The sequence below is a fragment of the Taudactylus pleione genome, unplaced genomic scaffold, assembly GCF_031769625.1.
Source record: "Taudactylus pleione unplaced genomic scaffold, aTauple2 ptg000017l, whole genome shotgun sequence".
Classification (NCBI taxonomy): Eukaryota; Metazoa; Chordata; class Amphibia; order Anura; family Myobatrachidae; genus Taudactylus; species Taudactylus pleione.
The window spans coordinates 2,981,104-3,005,552 of NW_028284419.1; the positions used below are offsets into that span (position 1 = coordinate 2,981,104).

A 24,449-nucleotide genomic window follows, 5' to 3' on the forward strand; every position below is an offset into this window, starting at 1 on the left:
GAGCGACCACAAATAGCGAACGGCTCTGAATGAGGGCCTATGTTCATTATAACAGCAAAAAGGACCAGAACATTTATCTAAATCAGGCATGTCAAACTCAAAATACCAACCGAGCCGAATATTCAAGGTCTACGAGTGTGGGCCGCAAAAAAAAAAATAATAAAAAAAAAAAGTCTTATGTGCAATTTTGAAAAGCTTATTAATAAAAACCAATGCAGTGCCCCCTGTAGTAGTGCCCCTTATGCAAATCCACCCTGTATTAGAGCCCCTTTTGCAATGCCAACTGAATTTGTGCCCATTATGCAATGCCCCTTATGCAGTGCCCTAGTAGTGCCCATTATGCTGTGCCTCAGTAATGCCCCTTATGCAGAGACCCCAGTAATGTCCCTAGCAGTGCCCCTTATGCAGTGCCCCAGTAATGCCCCTAGAAGTGCACCTTATGCAGTGCCCCCAGTAATGCCCCTTATGTTGCACCCCAGTAATGCCCCTTATGCAGAGTCCCCAGTAATGTCCTTAGTAGTGCCCCTTATGCAGAGCCCCCAGTAATGCCCCTTTTGTGCCCCTAGTAGTGCCCCCAGTAATTCCCCCATAAGTTGTGCCCCCGGTAATGTCCTTAGTAGTGCCCCTTATGTTGTGCCCCCAGTAATGTCCTTAGTAGTGCCTCTTATGTTGAGCCCCCAGTAATGCCCCTTAAGAGCCCCCAGTAATACCCCTTTATGCAGAGCCCCCAGTAATGCCCTTAGTAGTGCCCCCAGTAATGCCCCTTATGCAGAGCCCCCCAGTAATGCCCCTTATGTTGTGCTTCCAGTTATGCCCCTTATGTTGTGCCCTCTCCCAGTATAGAACAGGTCCCATTCACCTGTCTGTGCAGTAACCTTTCTTCACGATGGCCGCTGGGCACAGTTTCAGTCCACATCGTCCCGCGTAAACGCTTCCGCTGACTGGATCTAATTAGATCAAGAGCGGCAGACGCAGGCTCCGCTCGTAGCGGGCGAAGTCACCCGCGCGCTGCATCACTGGGAACGCTGGCCTCTGAAGCGATCAGAGGCTTCTGATCGCTTTAGAGACCACTGTTGCCAGCCTGTAAAGTAAACACTGCCTGATCGGAGCTGTGCTCCGATCGTGGCAGGGGTGTGGGCCGCATATTATATATATGTGAGCCCACACTCTGGGGCCGCAGAAAATGTTTATTCAGGCCGCATGCGGCCTGTGGCCCGCATGTTTGACATGCCTGATCTAAATGTAACTTTTGCAAAGGCTCAGATGCATTTACACATTCTGGGGAGAATTGCAGGTGAATATTTTAAACGGCGCTCGGAGTCAGTGTAAAGACCGGCGTGCTTTACACTGACTCCAGGTGCCAGTTTTAAATATGTACCTGCAAACTACCGGGAAGGAGCGGCTTACAGAAGCCGCTGCTTCGTAAATTCTCCCTTTTGAGTCTATTGTGAATCTTCACTTGGAGGTCATAATGAGAAAGAAACACTCCACAGATAGATTGCAGTGAATGTAGTACAAATAATGTATAATAAGTATAAAGGTAGTGCCACACTAGCTGCAATACAAATGCTGTGAGCAGAATAAATACCATGGTAACAAAAATATTCTACAGTAATTGACTATGAAGAAACTATATAAACATAGGCGAAACTAAGAGGTTGTCCAGAGGTGCACAAGGGGATATGGCATAATGTGAATAACGGTACTGCTGTGTGGCATAATGTGAATAAAGGGCACTGCTGTGTGGCGTAATTTGAATAAGGGCCATTACTGTGGCATAGTGTGCAATAAGGGTACTACTGTGTGGCATAATGTGCAATAAGGGTACTTCTGTGTGGCATAATGTGAATAAGGGGCATTACTGTGTGGAGTAATGTGCAATAAGGGTACTATTGTGTGGCATAATGTGCAATAAAGGTACTACTGTGTGGCATAATGTGCATAAGGGGAATTACTGTGTGGCACAATGTGAATAAGGGGCATTACTGTGTGGCACAATGTGAATAAGGGGCATTACTGTGTGGCTTAATGTGAATAAGGGGCATTACTGTGTGGCTTAATGTGAATAAGGGGCATTACTGTGTGGCACAATGTGAATAAGGGGCATTACTGTGTGGCACTGTGTGTACTACTGTGTGGAGTTATGTGGCATAATGTGAACAACAGGTACTACTATGTGCGTAATGTGAGTTGGGGGCACTATTGTTGAGTTTCATGATGACATGCACCCATTTCAAGTGACTACGCCCCTTGTGATTTGTAGCCATGCCTACCCTAGGCGCAGACACAGTACACTGCCTCTAAAAAATGTTTTCTATTTGCAACACGCGAAAGTGACATAACTTCTGGTGAGGGGTTGGAACTGAGACCACCCATTACCAAATGTCTAGTTTCGCCTATGTATATAAACAGTACAAAAATGGCAAAAGCTCAATGCTGTTGCCAAATTTGTGAAACTGTTTGGACCTAATTAGAGAGAAATAAAGTTGAGATAATTTTATGATCATGGGAGATCATTTTATTTGTGTACAATAGACCTTCACAAATGGATGTATCTATCACTGGATCCCTAGGACCACAGCTAGTGCAATCAGACTGCTTACACTGCGAGATAGAAGACATCGTCCAACTGCAACTTTCATCAATCCCAAACAATATTACAACATTCCAGGTTGAATCTTTATTGAGTTCACCTATTCTTTTCTTTTTTGCCCAGACTACTAACTAATATTTGCAAACATTTAGATTGGCTTAAATGGGGGGGAATCACATTGTTGGTTACTTACGACAGGTTGAATCGATATTGGTATGAGCCAGCAATCTTCAAATCCAGTTTACAAAACTTGTCTGAATCTTCCTCCCGGCCGGTTGGGTTGTGCCACTGCAGGGGGTGGAAAGTTTGACGGTTGTAGGTGCCACCATTTGATGGGTAGTTAGAATACACAATGACATCTTTTCCTTGCAGAGTAGGTCCCAATCTGAATTGTAGCTCGAAGCCTAAAAGAAACCAGCACAGTTAGATGGCCTTGCATGGGACACTAACATGTTACTTTGGTGGACTTAGATTGTTCTGGTAACATTTAGATTTCCATCTGTAATTACGAAACCAAAAATGCTTTGTCGTCATCTGCTTGGACTTATAGCGAACTGTACGGCAGAGAATGCTGGGAATTGTAGTATAGTCATAGATTGAATTATACAATTTGTTTGGGTGTTCCAGAATGCATTCCAAAATGTATTGATGACAGCCAGGAAAATTACAGTGACGTCTCCAGAAATCTTAGAGTGTAGAGGATTTCATTTTCTCTCTTCTCACAGGAACCCTATGATGATATCGCACAGCAAACTTTAGCAGAGAGAAAATTTAAAAAAATTCTATCTCCAGGGCAGTGGTATCCTGTAGTAGGGGCACAGCCCATGAAGAACGCTTGCACCAGGTAAGTAAGTGTGAAAAGTGGATATACAGTAGAGTGCCAACAGGGAAAGAAACACATGGACAGACATAAACAATCAATAACTGTATAGAAATACATTGATTCTATTGTCTGGCTTTAGCATGCACAGAAGTTTTTTCTTATGTTCAAGCATTGTCTGTAGCTGTATAATAAAACATGATTATATGTCAAATAGTAAGAAACAGTAATAATAATAGTAATCAAAAATACAATTTGATATAATATAAAGAAAATACACAAATAACTGATCACCACATTGGAAAATACCATTATGTTAAAAAAAACACTTTCCATTTTAACAAATCATTTTATATTAACTGTACACAAATCTGTATTATATGACACTCACTTTAATACAGGTTATAATGAGATGACTGTATGACACTGAAAGGTCACCCCGGGGCCCTTTAGCAGCATGCTCGCCACAGTGACTGCTAATATTAGCTTGCTCTGCAAAAGTATATGCCATTGGTGTCCTGTTCCTGAGGCCGATGACACCAGGAATATTTGTCCTAAATTAACTTGGCCTTTCACCAGCCAAGGGTTGTGGGTAATGTGAAAACGCATGATAAGGTCAGACAGGCATTACGCTGCACAGATACCTATAGCCGTCCACAAAGGAAAGTGTGAATAATGTCTCAGCCATAGATGACAGGCCCAAATAATAACAGAGTAACAAGAAAAACTCTGGCACGTAAAAAAACAAAACATCTCTCTAACTTATTAATGTTTAGCAAATCTCTCCCCAATAAATGAGATTGTTAAAACACATAACTAATTAAAATCATTGCTAATATACTGCAATTATCTTTTCCATATGAGCCACTAAATAATAAAAATAGCAAATATTTATGTAATAAATTCAGGAGATTATTAAAAATATTTGAACTAAGCTGTGATTATGAGAAACTTCTTGTCAGTGATCCCATTGAGGACACTTTAGTTACTAGTCTCGGTTTGATTGAAATGACTGATGACAGAAAACAACAACTTGTACTTAGCCACATAGTAAGTGCAACTGTACAATATCACGTTCCCATCTTATTAGCAGCAGTTCTATAGGACACAACTGTACTTTAGGTTTAGTGCACTTTAATATCAGCAGGTTTTGCAGCTACTAAACACCTCAATGTTTTAAAACTTGGAAATTAGCTCCGAGCACTTTCCAGCATTGTAACACAACTTCTAGGAACACTACACTTCATATACAAACATATACACACAGTTACACATATACAAATAATTACTGTAGCACTGAAGTTCCCAATAGGCAGACATTGTATAGTTTTCCTACTAACATCAGAGTCAGATTTAGATCTCATGGGGCCCTAGGCAAGATACCAGTTTTGGGGCCCCACTCCCTCAAGCATTCCATAGCACTATATTTTAATTTCTGATTCATTCCCATGTACAGCACTCTTAAGAAAAGGTCCGCTGCGGCCTTGAAACGTCGGTTATGTATGTATGGGTTGGGTATGGGATACCGACACTCAGAATCCAGACGCCGGCATCCTGACAAGGCTAGGATACAGATTACAGATACCTGCTGGTAAGTATCCTAACCCTACCCCTGAACTTAACCCTCCCTCCCCGCAGCTTAACCCTAACCTTCCACCCCCAGCAGCCTAGCCCTAACCCCTCTCAGCACAGAATCCCCTCCTCCCCTCACAGCACAGACCCGCTCTTTCACTGACCCCTCTCCCATCTCAGCATAGACCCCCCTCCCCTCATGCATTGCCCCCTGTACTAGTGTCCCTTATGCAATGCCCCCAGTAGTAATGCCCCCTGTGGTAACACACTCTCAGCGGGCGCCTGGCAAATGGAGGGTGCAGGGGGTGCGATCGCTGGGCCGGCGGGCCTCTTAAGCCGCCGGGCCCCATAGCAACCGCACCCCCTGCACCATCCATAGTTACGCCACTACTCTCTCCAGGGCCGGATTGCGGGAGAGCCCGGCCACGAGCCCCTTGGGACCTGCCGGGCCCTAGGCGTCCGCCTAGGATGCCTAGCGGTAAATCTGGCCCTGACTAACATGACAATAACATTTGGAATAAATATTAAAATGATGATCTAAATACGTATACTTAATAATGGTGTTCCAGTTGATCATTGGTACAGATGGCACAATGTTACCGTAGGTATAAATGTATTGCTACAAATCAGATGAGAAATATCCCAGGACCCCAGGGGCAGCCATCTTTTGCTAAAGTACTGCACACATGCTTCAGCAGTCAACAGTGAATATCCCTTATATTGTATTCTGCTTCCCTGATATGACCATTGTATGCACTGAAACATATTATTTCTTTAACTATTAATCACTGTCTGTAAAATGCAATATATACCATACATGAACAGACCTTTGCTACGCTTATATAGTGATTGCCCAATGAATGTATTTTCTTAATGTTATCCCATGTTGATATATTCACAGACAGCATATGAAATGAAACAGGCAGAGCACTTGCTAAGACTTGCTACACATAACCTGTAGACAGTAGGGTAGTGCTGTGCACAAAGCTGCCAGTAGCCTGGCGAGACTTGCACTGAGGCCCCCAGCTGCATGCTCCCAATCTCACTTGTTTTCTGCTTTGTTATAAAGAGAATAAAACTGGACGAAAGCACATAAACACCTTTTTTCTGCAATAGAACTACAGGTCTCAGCATGGTATTAAGGTACACTTGAAGGTGCGAGACCCCTTCTCTTGGGCTAGCACGCCTCCTACCTGCCTCAGGTGATTTTAATTAGTATGGGTCCTGTGCATTGCAGTACACACATGTAATGGGCACTATTACAGGTACAGGAAGTCCTAGATAATTTATACAATGTGTCAGTATTAGGGATGTTAGGGACCCACCTGATGTGGTTCACCTTGATGCGGTAGGTGGGCAAACATCTTTGGCCAAATATGTACTAAGAACCTCAATTTAAAGCTATGTTTATTCACAGTTTATTATATATTTTGTGATATTAAGTTTTCTTAGTGCTTAGAGTGTGCATCTACTTTTCCCTCCATCACATAAACACCTCTGCACAACTGCAGGGAGGTCACACATAGCACACAAGAGGAGGATTAGATGACAGCATACAGTATATGCCACGTGCGCTCCCCCCTTCCACTGCAGGCTCCAGCTGGTTAAATCATTTTAGTGTGTTGAGGAGTATGTGAGTAAGACAGGAGTGAATGGCATGTGACAGATTTGTGAGTGGCAAGTTGAGGGCACATGGGGAGCTAAGAGAGGCCTGTGGGGAGGTTGGTGGGGTATGTAGGGGCATTTGGGAATGTCCATGTTGCATGTGTGCAGGTCCGAGTGTCTTATGGAGAGGATGTGGAGGTGTGTGAGTGAATCTTGGAAGTAAAGGGGCATTTGTGGGCATTTTGGGATATGTGGGATGAGTGATGTGGAGGTGCCATGGTTATTCTGTTGTTTTTTCTTTCTTAAAATTAAGAATAATAAGTGGCAGTCTTGAAGGTCGGAGAGCCATTTATGCAATCCTCAAAGTATATCAGGTTGCCCATTATTGCCCTAGGGGATTATACATTGCAAATGAGACAAAGTAAACTCTGATTTATGGGTGTTAAGAGAGAGCGTTCATAGATTTATGGGACTTAATGGAGAGAGTCCATTGATGATCTCAGATCTCGGCAAGCATTGGCACCTCTTTATTACGTCCCACATCCAGGGGTGTTTGGTGGGCGAAGCAAGATAAGCACATACTCAAGTCACAGATGCGCTGCAGTCCCCAAGCAGAGGTTGGAGGGGGCAAACTCCCCACTAGAATGTAACATCAGGAAGACATAGCGCATACAGTAGGTGCATTTTCTTCTCCTTCCACCTCCCTCCGGCTCCCTTAAGCATTGCGGTGGTGTTATACTATGTATGTAAAGTTTGAGAGAGCCAAGAGGAGAAGAACAAATAAGTACCTCTGAAGTATGCCAAGTCCACCCGTAGATATTAACACTACAGTGGATCCTGAGTGAGGAGTTAGTGATTAAGGCCCTCATTCAGAGCCGTTCGCTATTTGCGTTCGTTCGTTCAAAAACAAGGGGTGGCTATGCAAATGATCCGTTCGCACATTGCAGTCTGTTCACACCTCTAAGTCTGAACGAGCGAGCAAAACATACGCTCTTTTATTTCTTAAAAACGCCCCCTGGCCGCACGCACCATACGTCATGTCCGCTATTTATTAGATTAATCGAGTACATCGAACAGGATATGAACTGCTCGCTATTCTTGTGGTTGGTTTTTTCAACCGCTATTTTGCGAGCAGTTCTGAGTTGAAAAAAAACCAAGTGACGTGGTCATTGACGCTGCTATATTAATTATGCACACCCATAAAACGCCCGTTTTGACCTTTAAGCACGCCTGCGATCGGATCTCCACTCCCTGTTTTCAAGCACCTTCCCCTGTTACCACCCACATACGCCTCATTCTGTCACTCAAAATAGCAGGCACTCGCTATATTGCGTACAAATGATTTTCGGCCGCACTGACTGGTTCGTGCATGCGTACTAAAAACCGTACGCATGCGCAGATGTGCGAACATCGCTCGGAACGAGCGTACTGCCGATAGCGAGTGGCTCTGAATGAGGGCCTAAAGCTCTGGAGAGGGGAATTGGGATGGACAGAGGCACGATAATGAAGAGGGGGTAAAAAAAATGTAAACTGTATAGAAATGTTCCCTGCCACAGAGGGATGGCAGAAGGGGCTACTAGAGCATTGCCTGCAAAAAACAAGGTGGTACTGCAAACTGTTAGCGCATCTTGTGTGAATAGTTGATCATCATCTTGTGTTCAAACAATATCTAAGAAAGGAGCAAATTTTTGGGTGTTGTTAAAGTCATTTTAAGTTGTGCCTGATCCTTATAGAAAATGAGTACATACACAATTATTGACGCCACCCTAAGTTAACCTGAATAAACCACACTATGGGTCTGATTTAGAGATGGACGTTAATGCAAAAGAGGCTGCAATTTCTATCGGATTCGCAGCTGCAGTAATATGCAAATGCTAGTTTCAGCCTTCCCCCTCTATAGTTATAAGCGCTGGCGATTGCAAGCCCGGAGACACCCACTTTCAATGTCCGCCAGTCTACTAAAACACTCTGCCTTCATCGCACCATCACGATGACCATTGACACTTACGATGCCCTATCACTGGCACAGTGTCTCCTTCTGAGCTATCTCTAAGGATCTGTATCAATCATGTTGATACAGGTGTTGGATCTCTATAATAAAAATAATATACAGCAGTGACATTGGCTTATCTATAATAGGTGCAGGGTATGCGGTGCACACGGGCCCCTTGGTCCAGGGGGTCCCACACTGCACACCCTGCACCCATGTTTAATACCTCTCCATAGACCCACAAGCAGCGCTGCGGTAGCAGTGCACAATGCCAGAGTCTATTGCATTACACAGAGCTGGGGGCCCGCACGGAGTAGTTTCCACACGGGCCCACTGCTCTCTTAAACCGTCCCTGAGTAGTGGGCACATTATTTCTTATACACGTTTTCCTAATGAACACTGAAGTGATGACATAAGAATGCATCATACATTACTAATATGTAAGTGTTTCGAGATATTTTTGAGACAACCGAAACACAGTTTGTATTTTACATGCATATAGCCTTATTTTGCCTCAATAATACACAGCTCAAGAATGGACAGGAAAGTAATAGAAGTGACACTATTCACATAAATGGCTCTTATGTGCATTGTTACCTACCAGGTCAGCTATGTAAACTCAAACACCCATAAGATTACACATGCTGCATTACAGAACTTTGGCCCTCATTCAGAGCCACTCGCTAGCGGCAGTACGCTCGTTCCGAGCGATGTTCGCACATCTGCGCATGCGTACGGTTTTTAGTACGCATGCGCGAACCAGTCAGTGCGGCCGAAAATCGTTGGTACGCAATATAGCGAGGGCCTGCTATTTTGAGTGACAGAATGAGGCGTATGTGGGTGGTAACAGGGGAAGGTGCTTGAAAACAGGGAGTGGAGATCCGAACGCAGGCGTGCTTAAAGGTCAAAACGGGCGTGTTAAGGGAGTGCATATTTAATACAGCAGCGTCATTGACCACGTCACTTGGTTTTTTTAAACTCAGAACTGCTCGCAAAATAGCGGTTGAAAACACCAACCACAAGAATAGCGAGCAGTTCATACGCTGTACGATGTACTCGATTAATCTAATAAATAGCGGACATGACGTATGGTGCGTGCGGCCAGGGGGCGTTTTTATCAAAAAAACGAGCGTATGTTTTGCTCGCTCGTTCAGACTTAGAGGTGGGAACAGACTGCAATTTGCGAACGGATCATTTGAATAGCCACCCCTTGTTTTTGAACGAACGACCACAAATAGCGAACGGCTCTGAATCAGGCCCTTTGCTCACGTGTATAATGCATGCCTCAAGTTCTGCAGCAAATGCAGCATCATATGATCTGTTTGCATTTCAGTAAATAAATACTGGCTATGTAATACAAATATGAGCAGATTACTGTACATGGCAGATTTGGTAACCCGACATATATCCTTTTTTTTGGTTTGTAAACATAGCAAAAGTAAACTACTTGTGTTATTCATTCTATGATCATTTACATAAATGTGACAGGATTAGTCCAATGTACTGTAACCCCATGAAAACAAGAAAGTGCAAGGATGTAAGTAGACCGGATCAGATAACGCACACAGGAGTTGAAATCAAGTTTATAAATTCAGACCTATAGCCTATGCTGGACATACACTATACAATTATCTGTCACACATCTGTCCAATCAGGCTGATTGGAATGTAAATCTGGTAATGTATGGGAGCAAATGACAATCGACTATTTGCTCACAAACACTAGAAAACAGACAACAATGGTTGTTCAGATTGGTTAAATCAAATGAATTTAACCAATTTCACTAATCGTTTTTTTGTCAGTTTTCCAGTGTTTGGAACCATATGGTCGAATGTTATTTGCTCCCATACATTACTAGCTTTTCATTTCAACCAGCCAGATTGGACAGATATCTGACAGATAACTGTATAATGTATGCCCAGCATTCGTATTATATCATATACACATAGTCCGGCATTATCCCTTATTATCTCACAGTAAAGCTGGGTACACCCTTGCCGATCTGTGTACCCCGCGATGCAACGCCCAACCGAACGATATATCAGACGGTCAGTACACACTCCACGATACGGTGACCAACTGCCCGATATGTCGGGCACCGGCTCCATCCACTACGCCGGCGTCAGTATCTGGGTCATTTCAATTGGCCCTATATGCAGTCCAATTGAACGACCCCGATGAACGACCTGCAGGAGAGCATAGTGAGCACATGTGGACGATATTGCGCCATATCGTTTAGTGTGTACCCAGCTTTGCATATAAATATATTGATGCTATAGGTACAATTGGTAAAATAAAATTGTAATACAATCCAGAATTAGAACAGTGAATATTTGTTTCTTCTTAGAACTCCCTCTGACTCCTATGTCAAAGGTAAGAGGCTGAGATTCTGTCATTTATTGTTCAGGAGAGCAAATGTTCGCTGGATCTTCTGCAAACACTAAATGACTACTGATAGCAGTCCAGTCTTTTGCAATTGCTTTGAAAAATATCACAGCATTGTAAGTGTGGTAATAAAAGCCTGATATGCCAGAGTCAGTGAGTCACCTACTATTTCTAAGCCCTATAATGCATATGAATAGATGAATGCTGGGTTGCTGGCTATATTGTTTAGTTACTTACCCTGTTCGAGCCTAAAGAGTCTTTTATCCAACTTCTCCATGTGATTAAGCAGCAGAACCCGGACCTGTTTAGTGAGTTCCATTGTGGTTTCTTGATTCTGGTTTCCTCTTCAGACCAGGGGCAGTTGTGACATGAAAATACAAGTGACCCCTGCAACAAAGAAAGAAAAAAAGACATTGAATGCAGAAAAGGGAAAACCTGATATGTCATGGATCAAGCTGCACTCTTACATTGTTGAAGCCTGTGAAAGATAAGTAATGGGGAAACTGTCAGTCTATCCCTGCAGAGTTATGTGGAAGGATGCACTAGGCTGGAGGCTGCATAACACAGATCAGTGTGGAAGGTTTGTTGCCATGCCCAGTGACTGTCAGATACAGTGTGTCTGAGACACAGGAAGCACTCATAACATGATGTTGGCATCTAAACAATTCTTGTTATCCAGCAAACAATCTAAATATATATGGATCTCACCTCCTCCTCACATCCACCCCCTTCAAAGACCCTCCAAATGTCCCTGAGACTCTGGGAGAATGCAGGACGTGCAGAGTCGGTACACAGCAAAGAGTAAGGGACCTCCCTCTGTACTTAGCACATCTCAGCCTTCCTATTGCATCTGCTCAGTAATAAACACACATTCATAGCCTAGACTGGTAGGCCCTCCCACTGCTTGCATGATAATACACACGAACAGCTCAGTTCTTTACTGATACTTACTGTTTGTTTAATACTAACACCACCTCTGCCCACCCACTGACAACACAAAGTGCAGCCAAATATTCAGCTCACACCACCTTATAATGCATTTATCCCACTGCAACTACTGGACTGTACTACACATTCACCAGCACACAGCTCTGTGCTCTCCAGCTGAGTGCTGATTACACGGGGGTGCTAATTTATGCAGCACACCCAAAAATGTTTTTCCCAGGTTTTAGAAATTTCTCCTGGGAAATGCACATATATCTCATTATTGACCAACTGTACAGTAAAATATCTCTTTATATTCTTATTTTCTAGACTTTAAAATGTTTATATATGTATTAAATACAGATATTTCAAATACAAGGAGGGATGTTATCAAATGGAGAACATGGCGCAATGCTGGATTGTAGCAATCCCAGGTCCACTGCCACTCATGAGACGGCTACAAGGAGAGACAACGGAGCACAGCGTCACTGGAAATGATTTCAAAGTTATGTCATTGTCCGTGCACAATGCTTTCACACCAGTGAGAACATGAATGTGTGCGCCTACTCTCTAACGTCAGGAAATCCACATCTGTAAACTAGAATTGCTCAATCCTTTTAGGTGTGAGTTTGTTTCATTACATTCGCAGACATCGCACGAACGCGAGCACCCGAGAAATGCGAGATCCAGTTAGAAATGGCAATTTGCGGTAGTCACGGTGAGGGTGTGCGACTTTTGTTCAAAATGCGTCCTGGGAGAAGTGAATGAAAAAGTGGGGAAACTTTCCAGGACCTCAAAAAAGTGACAACTGAGATAGCAGCACCATATGGACATGGCATGGCCAAGACGATAATTATGGAGGGTTTTAAAAGGTGTGAAATGGCTGATATTTGCACTTTTTATTAATGGCTGAAAAATGGTAGCAAGCAAGGGTTTTCCGCAAAATAAAGTCTTTACAGATATTTTGGGGTACAGGAAAATGCCTGTATAGTATTTTTAAGTGTTGTTATACAAGTTTGAAATAATTTGGAATAAACACTTTAACCACTTAGGGCCGTATTAAATTAGCTGCGAAAAGTCAATGCAATGTAATAGGCGGAAAAGATTTGCCTACGAAAGCAGCCTGAAAAAAAATGCAGAATTGGAGTTTAGGGGTGCAAACTTCGGAAAACCACTCAGCACCCTTGGGACAGCCCCCCAAATGATAACTGCATCAAAAAAATCCCTAAAAAACAGTGGGGAACACCCGAAAAAATAACTTTGAAAATGGGGGTGAAAAAGTACAAAGTTGGGGTACAAACATAAAGAGTAGCAAAATAGACTTACGGGCCTTAGTTGAAAGTTCTAAAACCACTCTCCCATCAATACATCACCTCCACGTACCTGTCCCACATAATTACACCTTCACATACCTGTCCCACATCATTTACACCTCTGCATACCCGTCCCACATCATTTACACCTCCGCATACCTGTCCCACATCATTTACACCTCCGCATACCTATCCTACATCATTTACACCTCCACATACCTGTCCTACATCATTTACACCTCCACATACCTGTCCCACATCATTTACACCTCCACATACCTGTCCCACATCATTTACACCTCCACATACCTGTCCCACATCATTTACACCTCCACATACCTGTCCTACATCACTTACACCTCCACACACCTGTCCCACATCATTTACACCTCCACATACCTGTCCCACATCAAACCTGATGAGATCGCATGCAGCATGATGCATGTTAACGGAGGAAGGTATTAATGATCGTTCAGTCCTTCATTAATTGCTGCAGTGTGTACCGGCAGTCATGGGATGTACGTCATTCAGAGCACACGCTCCATGATCACCAATAACAAATGATCTTTGAATAGTAAGCATTATTTATTTTGCTAAACAATCCCTCACAGTGAACCACCATTATGTCATATGTAAAAATAAAGGTTTTATGCGTCACATAAGCAATCATAATTATTCTCTTTCACATTCTCCGTTACTTATTTAAATGATTGGGAGGTTCTGGTGTCATGTCAGAGCAATGTCTAAGCAGCACATCAGTACTGTACATTACTGCAACATATTCCTCTAATGTGCACTTTTTACAAACTGGAACAAACATGGTTAATAAGATCAGTATTAATAAGAATACACACCCATCAGATACAGTGCCAAGCAATGAATTAATCATAGAGTTCTTGCTGCTGCTGCTGCTGCTGACGGACCTTATCTTCTGATCAATGCCAACTGAGCCTATCCCATACAGCATGACAGGCCCAATACTGCTGTACATGTGGCCACATAGATAACCTAATAATAATCTGTATTAAATATATTTGATTATTGGATTATTAGGGGTAAATGTACTAAATATCGTGTTTGGCGAGATTGCATTCTCACGTGAGTTTAGCCTTTTTTTCCGACTTGCACACTTACTGAGGGCAAACACATGAATATGTAGGAAATTAACATCAAAACTCACACGGATTTACAAAACACGACCAAATACACCATCGCCCAAACTCGCAAGTACTTTCCATAGGAAACCACACAACACGCAAATTTACCAAGAATCAAGTTTTGAAACTCTTATGAGAAATGACCAAACTCAACAAAATATACTTTCCAAATAGACAACCTCCTGAGGTGAGTGTTTGCGTGTGTTTCAAGTTGCACTTAGTGGGAAAACAATGATGATGCCTAGTAAAGGGGCTAAATGAGCTGCATTGATTTGTGTGAATCAAAAATGGCAGAATTTACTACCAGTGCGTGAGGCTGGGATTTCTGAGGCTCTACCACCAGGCTGGAAGGACCCAGGAGTAAGAAACTGAGCAGGCTCATCAGGTAATGTGGGTATCACAAAGGCTGCTCAGGCCACGTTTTTACTAGGAGGCATTGGCCAATGGCGAGGTCATACAGATGTTCCGGATGAACCGTAACATATTCCATGTGTATTACCAAGTAAAACTGGACCGAGACCCTGACATAGCACAATCCCATTCTGTCTCAGGCCTGCATAAGCTTCTGGCTGTGTTGCACTTTCTGGCTACTGGTAATTTTAAGTGTGACCAGTAGAGTTCTTGGGATCTCTCAGTCAACATTCTTACGGTACCTAACTCAGGTAACGGCGGCATTTCCACTACTAATGGATACCTGCATCTGCTTTCCTAGCCAGGAGTCACATTAGCATACAGTCAGGGTGGCTTTTTTTTAGCATTGCAGACATGCCTAATGTTCTGGGTAATATGACATTCTTGCAACGGGTCAAGCCTTTTGTCTAAACAGTATGTGGTGGGATTTCATGACCTCCTTGCACAAGAACCATGTTCTCCTTCACAGAGAATTTCACATTGCGTCCCGTCTTGGTCTTGCCCCGCTGCCTGGTCGTATCATCACTGCTGCCTGTACTACTTAATAAGGAATCTTGAGATGCAACGTCCTCCACCTCACTCTCTCCCTTCCTCTCCTCTGCCCTTGACCTATTCCTGTCCCCCTCCCTGTACAAACACAAAATACACACAAAAAAAAGACAAACTAAAGCTGGGTACACACTGACAGATATATTGGCCGATCAATTGATCGGCCAATGTATCTGCTGCCCGTCGGGCAATGTGTACCCGCGATATGTCGGTGAACGTCTGCGTTCACCGACATATCGCATTGGCTGTGCCGCACAGCCGATGGACAGATATGTCTGCAGACCGCCCATACACACACAGCGGCAGCTGCGAGGTGGGGCGGGACACTCCCCCCCGCCCACCGGGACACACCCCCTAGTTGCCGGGACCTGCGGGCAGGCACAGATGATGGTTGTTCAGTGTGTACGAACAACCATCATCTGCAGATATATCTGTATAGTGTGTACCCACCTTCACACAAACCTACATTTCTACTTTCCCCCCCCACACACACACACACAAAAAACACTGATAGGACAAAAGAAAAAACACAATAAAGAAAGACAGAAAAATGGGACAACCAGATAAATGACAAGCACAAAACAATTTCCACATAACAAGCAGCAATCAATTCCAGTATCCAAAAACTCTCCTACACCACTAAACACACTCCTCACTGTCCCTCTGCAAACTTCAACCAACAAAACTCTCAAAGGTTGGGCTGTTTGTGGCGTTTTTATACGCTTGGGCAGTGTGTATATAACATGATTGCTTCAATCAGAACATGTTTCTAGGATGATGTATGAATTCTCGTGGGTGTTTTATAAACAAATCCATTCTCGCACGTGTTTTCAAAAAACTAACACTACAAAACACGTTTGCACCCACCATCGAAAAACACGATTTTGCAAAACTCACATCTTGGTAAATTTGTGAGTTTGGTCTGGGAATACTCACGCATGTTTGTGGGTACCTGATAGAGTTTAATCTCGGCCAAACACGATTGTTAGCAAATTTACCCCTTAGGGTGCTTAACATGTGTATTTGGAAGATGGCTGTAACAGATATGTATCAAGCCTTGGGGGTAAATTTACTAAAGGTCAATTTTAATTGATTAAAAATCATTCTAAAATCGATCAACCTTTGATGTTGTGTTTTATGTTCTAAATCACAAATTTACTAACAGACCATTTTTTTATATATATCGATTTTTAAGTGTTAGTTAATGTGCAATTTAGGCCCGTATTCATTAAGTTACGCACCCATGATACTTTTTCGCCTGCCAAACTTTTCACCTACAGTATATTGTGTGTTTTGGGTGCGGAAACTTTTCACGCGCGTCCCCACCATTCTCCATATTCAATATGAAAGTACGCGAAAACGGCACCCGGCGATACTTGAACAGGCGGAAAGTCCTCTCCAAAATGGGGTAATCAGCCTGGCACCCCCCAAAAGATGCACTGAAATGGGGTATCACTATGGATACCCCCGATTTGGCCTGCTGAAGGTATTTGGTTTATTTAAATGGTCTCAATAGGTGTTGTTGTGCATATTTACATAATGGGTGAAGAATAGCATTTTGTTGTATTTTTTTTTAAAAATACCTACTCCCATAAAATTTTGGGTACCTGAAAATGGGGGGTAGCATATTTTAAAGTTCCTAAAGTAAAGTTTACAAAATCATGAAAAATCCACCTACCGCAAGCACCTGCAATCAAAAAAACACCTGGGGCATACTTCGAGACCCCCCCTGGAGTCCATTTCGCTAGTTTTTAACTTTGTCCCCCAACTTTGTTTTTTTTCGCCCACAAAATGAAAGTCATTTTTAGGGGTGTTATGTTTTTTTTATAAAAAATTTTGACACAGTTTACCTTTGGGGTTTTAAGGCTGCACAGGGGTTCCCGCAACATTGCACCCCAAAACCCCAATTCTGCACTTTCTTACGCCTGCTATTCATAGGCGAAACTTTTCCGCCAGGACCATTGCATTGACTTTCCGCCTTGGCGAAAAGTCTTTGAAATTGAATACGGCAAAAAGTTTCTGCCTGGCGAAATGACGTCACCTGCGATCCTTTGTCGCCGAAACTGACTTTTCGCCTCAAATTGAATACGAGCCTTAGCCTCTGAAACACAATATCGATGTTGATCGATTAAGAACAATTTTTAATCGATTAAAAACGAGAGAGATAAAATGGAGAATATATCAAACCTGCCGAGAAATAAATTACCAATCAGCTTCTAACTGCCACTTTACAGGCTGTGTTTGAAAAATGACATAAGCTGTTTGGTTGGTGCTTATCTTTCTCCATGGTTGGATACACCTCCTCCTTCTGGTACCCTTCCGATCACACCAACAGCATCTTGTGAAGTTGTAAACCAAGTGGCTATATCTTGTCCAATGTGTACACCTGTTTGTGGCTCCCGAGGATCACGCAGCAGGAGCAGACAGTTTATGGCTGGTACTACAATCAAACCTGAAATATAGAGGCAATTATATACCAACTTTTTATGTAGAGTGTAGAATGTAGTCTGTATCAATATCCCAGCAGTTTTCTCTCACAAAGGATTATGACATCTAATAAGATTAGATTGATTATAGAAAAATAAAAAGCCAACACACCCAAATATTTTCCTGTTTACCTTTGCAAGACTTGCACAATTCATTTGCACTAAGGGCCTGATTCAGAGCTGAACGCTCTGACCAGAGCGCTCGCTCTGAATCAGGGCCCTCCTACCTTTTTTTCGAGCGTCCTCATGGACGCTCGCATAGCTGTGGGTTACCACCCACAGCTAGAGCGAGCGTCCATGATGATGGTCGCGATGGTCTTTACCATCGGGCTTGCGACGGAGACCCTGCGGTAGGGTCTCACTGCCGCAAGCCCTGGAGTGATTTTGGCTCTATCAGAGCCAAAATCACTCCCACTGACATCACTAGTGATGTCAGTGGGGCCAGCTTCAGACGGTAGGCGTTCCCATGGGAACGCCTCCGTCTGGCAGGCACGCCCCCGGCACGCCCACCAAAGGGGGCGTGCTGTCAATCAACATCGACAGCACGCCCCCTTTGGTGCGAGACCCGGAGCGATGGAAAGCCCGTCGCTCCCCGGGTCTCGCGCATGCGCACGACGGAGCTCCCTCCGTCGTGCGCATGCGCAGTGGGGAACATCGACGCGCTTGCAAGCGTACGGCCGCTCGCAAGCGGGTCTGAATGACCCCCTAAGATTAATAGTTTCCAAAAATCTGTATAGCTTGCTAAGTGCCCCGGGTTCTAAAACTTGGCGCTTTACAATAATATTTATGGCCTAAAGTCAAAAGGGCAATGCTTTTACTAGCCGTGTTTTCCTAATAAAATCACTATCTTTTTAAATATTTGGTAAAAATACGATTGTAAACGCCGGGCCTTAGAACACTAAGCCATACTTGCCTACCCCCCCGATTTGGCCGTGAGCCTCCCGAACATTGGGTGCCGCTCCCGCCCCCCCCCCCCACCGGAAAGGCAGGCAAGCCTCCTGGCCACCAATGACCCATCCGTGCCCCCCCCCTTGCGGTTACGCTATAAACCCCGCCAGCAGGGGGGCCGGTGACGCGATTCGTGCAATCGCGTCATCGCAGCCCCTGCTTCACATTGCCGTTAATATTGGCATTGTGAAGAGGGGGCAGGGCCATGATGACGCGATTGTGCTATCACGCCCCGCCTCCTTTTGCCGTAACATATCCCCCGCAGTGTAAGCCTGACAGCTCCCTCCCGGAAGGAGGTAGCTAAAAGTCGGTAAGTATGCCCTAAGCGTAGTAAATAAACCCCTAGGTCTATGAGGCAATGTTTTTTTAAACTGGCTAGGTGTGTCACAATCATTGGATATGGCCTATCATTTACACTCTATGAGTCGCAATGTACACGCCAGCAAAATAAATTGAAAGCCAACGCATATCTTTCCATCAAGTGTTGGTACACTGTTGTGGATTGTACAAAAATGGGGATGACCATGCATCATGGGGGTATTATCAGTGCCTCTAAATCGCTGGACTGTCTCCAGGCCTGCCTGCAAACACAATTTGAATGCTGCAAATCAGTAAATGAGACATACCAGCTGGCCAGGAGGAGGGACAGAAGGCCTGATTCAGACCCGGTCGCAAGTGCTGAGCGCTCGCAACCGGGTCAATGGTGGCCCACAGCGCATGCGCACGACGGAGCCGGCTCTGTCGTGCGCATGCGCGAGACCTGGTTAGCGACGGGCAATCTGTCGTTCTGGGTCTCGCACCAAAGGGGGTGAGCTGTCGATGTTGAGTGACAGCTCGCCCCCTTTGGTGGGCAGGCCGGGGGGGTGGCTGCCCAAACGGAGGCGTTCCCATGGGAACGCCTACCGTCTGAAGCCGGCCCCACTGACATCACTAGTGATGTCAGTGGAGAGCTTCCGGCTCTGTTTGAGCCGAAAGCTCTCTGGGGCTTGCGATGAACAAGACCCTACCACAAGGGTCTCGTCGCAAGCCCGATGGTCGCGATGGTCTTGACCATCGCAACCATCATCATGGCCACTCGCTATAGCTGTGGGTGGTCACCCACAGCTATGCGAGTGGCCAAGAGGCTGCACCAAAAAAAAAAAAAAAAGCCCGGCCCTGATTCAGAGCGAGCGCTCTGTCAGAGCGACCAGGTCTGAATCAGGCTCAGAGCCCTCAAATCAGGCCAATCCTGTCTAAAGGTGCGTATCCACTAGCAGATAGTACGATTACAACATTGTAATTGTACAGTCGTTCCTCTACCCCTGCAGTGCCTACACTGAACGATTTTTCGATCAATGTAGGCACCCTCCCTCATCCCTGAACATGGTCAGTCTGTCGTTATCGGCAGATTGACCAGCATGTTCAGGCGATGATTGGTGTTGGAAACAATCAGCGGGAGCATGCATTGCTGGTCGTTTCTGACATTTTCATGCCCGATTTGTGGACAATTAATGAGCGATTGAAAGATAACAATATTGTTATCGTTCAATCGCACATTTTAAACGGCAAGTGGATACCCGCCTTTAGGCGTTACAATTGGGAAGAATGGATAAGGTAGTGTATGACTAGAAAAAAGCAAGGCATGTCCACATTTTGTAAAAGAGGAATGCTGGATAGCTTGGTAGTGTTATAATTCGGTCATCTGGCTCCTCTATGCTGGGACCCCCAATGGCAGAGTAAAAGAGCTCCAGACCAGATCTCTGCCACTAAAAGTCTGTCACGCTTGGCGCTGGGGAAGTGGAAACTCTGGGTCCGGGTTACGGGAGGAAACGAAGGCGAGGGGCCTGGATATATGTTCTCCTCATCCACAGCTCTCGAGTGTTGACGAGACCTGGGCAATGGTGCGGAGTCTAACCCACAGGATGGTGTTCGCCAGTGACCCCTCCAATCGGGATTTGGGCTTAGCTGCACCCTGTGAGCAGGTCGCGGTCCTTTGACCAGGTACCCGAGCTCAGTGGGAATTGGAGACACAAATAACCGTGGCCCTAATAAGAGATGCCTAAGATTTAAGGCACTGTGGAGTGATCCACAAACAACGTAAAGAAGGCTGGCAATACTGTACCACAAAGTTCACTAGTGACACGTTTAGCACACAGGCAGATATGGTAATTCACTGTTGCATGAAGTTCACTAGAGGCTCGTTTAGCACACAGGCAGATGGTAATTCACTGTTGCACAAGGTTCACTAGAGACACGTTTAGCACACAGGCAGATGGTAATACACTGTTGCAAGAAGTTCACTAGAGACACGTTTAGCACACAGGCAGATGGTAACTCACTGTTGCACAGGGATCACAGTAACGTCTTGGCACACAGGCAGAGATGGAACACACTGTAGAGGAAATAAAACGCCTGGACCGGAACTCAACTAGGGACTAGGAGACAACCGTTGTTCAGGCAGTTAGCAGAAAGGTGGATGCAGGCTATATACCCCACAGAACCCTTTGATAGGTGCACAGCGATCAGCTGATGCTCACCTATCCCAGGCCGGAAGTACAGTCACATGGGCCGACTGACATGGCGGCGCCCATGCCGAGAACCCCGATTCCAGACACCGGACCGCCCGCAGTCCCCTACGCACGGGGAGAATGCTCAGCGTCCTCTCAGCCGCCGCGCCAGCTGCCCGACCGCCCGTGAGATCAAAGGAAGCCGGCGAGGAGGTAAGGCCGCGCTGATCCCCGGCAGAGCCCTGACAGTACCCCCCCCTTTCAGGGTGGGCACCGAACACCCTATAGGCTTATTTGGAAATTTCCTATGGAAGTCTCGGACCAACCGTGGAGCATGCACATTGGAAGCCTTGACCCAAGCCCTTTCTTCGGGACCATAGCCCCTCCAATCGATGAGGTATTGAAGAGTATTAAACTTAAGGCGTGAATCCAAGATCTTCTTCACTTCAAACTCAGTACCCTGTAAAGTCTGTACTTGAGGCAATTTGGGAGGAACAATTTGAAATCGATTGAGCACCAGAGGACGTAAAAGAGAAATATGGAATGTATTGCAGATTTTCATTTGTGGAGGAAGTTCCAATTTATATACTACTGGATTATCTTAATGATGCGATAGGGACAAATAAAGCGTGGAGCAAGTTTCATCGTGGGTACCTTCAAACGAATGTTCTTGGAAGATATCCCCCTATCCCCAAAGGGAACAAAGGGAACAGCCAAACGTTTCCTATCGGCAAATCTTTTATAATTCTTTGAGGATTGTACCAAGGAATGGTGAATTTTATTCCACAGGGTTGAAAATTACTCAATCTCCTTGACTGCTGCCGGAACTTCTACCGCTGGAAGATGTTCGAAGTCAGGGACTCGGGGATGTCTACCGAAGACAGTGAAGAAGGGTGTGGACTTGGATGATGAATGATACTTAAAATTGTGAGAAAATTCTGCCCATGGTAGAAGGTCCACCCAATCATCCTGAGAAGATGATACAAAAAGCCTGATGAAGGTCTCAAGTTCTTGATTAACCCTTTCGGTTTGACCATTCGTCTGAGGGTGGTATGCTGAAGAAAATTTTAATTTAATTCCACATGTATTGCACAGGGCTCTCCAAAATTTGGCCACGAATTGTACCCCATGATCAGAGATTATCTCCTTAGGGAGACCGTGTAATCTGAAGATATCCCGGATGAATATTTTAGCCAATTGAGGAGCCGATGGAAGACCGACCAGAGGAACAAAATGTGCCATTTTTGAGAAGCGATCCACGACCACCCATACCATATTGTGTTCCTTGCATCGAGGTAGCTCGGAAATGAAGTCCATAGAGATATGAGTCCATGGGGCAACTGGAACCAGTAATGGGCGTAATGGACCCATCACCCTCCTGCGAGGTGTCTTATGCTGCGCACATTTAATACAGGACAGGACAAATTCTCTGACATCTCCCTTCATGGTGGGCCACCAGTAGGAACGTAGTAGGAATTGATAAGTTTTAGTGATTCCTGTATGACCAGCAAATAACGAAGTGTGAGCCCATGTCAACAGTTTTTTACGTAAACTGGGAAGAACAAAAATTTTTCCCGGAGGCGGAGAGGATATCTGTGTAGGGGCGTAAACAATTGGATCAAGAATTGGACGTATCTGCGGATGGTCCTCTTCCTCTACCATAGTCATAAAAGAACGGGAGAGAACATCCACTTTTTTGTTTAAAATGCCTGGGCGAAATTGAAGCCTTAGACTGAACCTGGAAAAAAAAAAAAAAAAAGAGACCATCGGGCCTGCCTGGCATTCAATCTATGAGCAGTTTGTAGATAAGTTAGGTTCTTATGGTCTGTAATGACCGTAACTGGAAATCTAGCTCCTTCTAGAAGATAACGCCATTCCTCTAGTGCCAAGCGTATAGCTAATAGTTCCTGATCTCCAATAATATAATTTTTCTCTGCGGGAGAGAATTTCCGGGAGAAGAATCCGCAGGGGTGGATCTTCCCATCTTCAGCGATCTGAGAGAATACGGCCCCAATTCCAACAGAGGATGCGTCCACTTCTACCGTAAATGGTTGATCCAGCTGAGGCTGGCGGAGAATTGGGGCTGTGGAAAATGCAATTTTTTAAAAGCTTGTATTGCTGGATCAGGCCAAGAGGATGGGCTGGCTCCCTTCCTTGTGAGAGAAGTGATAGGAGAGACCAATGTGGAAAAATGTGGAATGAACCTCCTATAATAATTTGCTAAACCAAAGAAACGTTGAGTAGCTTTCAACGAAGTAGGCTGAGGCAAGTCGGCAATAGCTTTCAGTTTATCAGGGTCCATTTGAAGAATTTTTCGAGAGATTATATGCCCCAGGAAGGGTACCGAGGTCTGATTAAAGAGGCATTTTGACAACTTTCCAAACAGACGATGATTTCGGAGACGAGACAACACTTCTAGTACATGCCGATGATGGTCTTGTAAGTTTGCAGAAAAAATTAAAATATCATCGAGATAAACTACCACAAATTTATAGAGAATGTCCCGAAAAATCTCATTGACGTAGCCTTGAAATACAGCTGGCGCGTTACAGAGTCCAAAAGGCATTACCAGGTACTCAAAGTGTCCATCCCTAGTATTAAAAGCGGTTTTCCACTCATCCCCTGCCTTTATCCGAATTAAATTGTAGGCCCCGCGTAAGTCTAGTTTGGTGAAAAACTGAGCTCCTCGGACCTTGTCGAAAAGTTCGGAAATCAGCGGTAGTGGATACCGATTCTTTATCGTAATTTGGTTTAGGCCCCGATAATCTATACAAGGGCGGAGCCCTCCGTCCTTTTTCCCTACGAAGAAGAACCCTGCTCCAGCAGGAGAGGATGACGGCCGGATAAATCCTTTAGCAAGGTTGTCCTTGATGTATTCTGCCATAGCGGTAGTCTCAGGAACAGATAATGGATAAACACGGCCACGAGGAGGGGTCTTCCCCGGAAGCAGGTCAATAGCACAATCCCATGGTCGATGCGGAGGGAGTTTATCTGCCACTTGTTCGCAGAATACATCAGCAAAATCCTGGTAGGGCTCTGGTAAATTGGACTGAGAGGGACCCACAGAGATAGAGGGTGGAGAGAACATCTCGGATGGACAGGTAACTGTGGTTAACTTACGCAAAGGAACCACCTTGGTCAAACACTTCTGTAAATAACTTGATCCCCAGGACAAAATTTGCATCTTATTCCAAATGAACACAGGGTTGT

General features: G+C 44.6%; 1 protein-coding gene across 6 annotated transcripts in view; it reads right to left on the minus strand.

The window, feature by feature from the left end:
* AGL (amylo-alpha-1,6-glucosidase and 4-alpha-glucanotransferase) overlaps positions 1 to 24,449 on the minus strand; it is a 142,233-nt gene that overhangs the window by 77,266 nt on the left and 40,518 nt on the right. For 4 of the 6 annotated variants that reach the window (XM_088481992.1, XM_088481998.1, XM_088481997.1 and 1 more), the window contains exons 2-3: positions 11,203 to 11,352; positions 2,787 to 2,997 (exon numbers count right to left, since the gene is read on the minus strand). In XM_088481992.1, coding sequence (XP_088338118.1) covers positions 2,787 to 2,997; positions 11,203 to 11,284 — 293 coding nt within the window. In that variant the 5' untranslated portion in view covers positions 11,285 to 11,352. Of the gene's footprint in view, positions 1 to 2,786; positions 2,998 to 11,202; positions 11,353 to 11,432; positions 11,563 to 11,673; positions 11,771 to 24,449 lie in introns of those variants that run through there. The other 2 variants (XM_088481995.1, XM_088481994.1) reach the window with 2 other exon arrangements.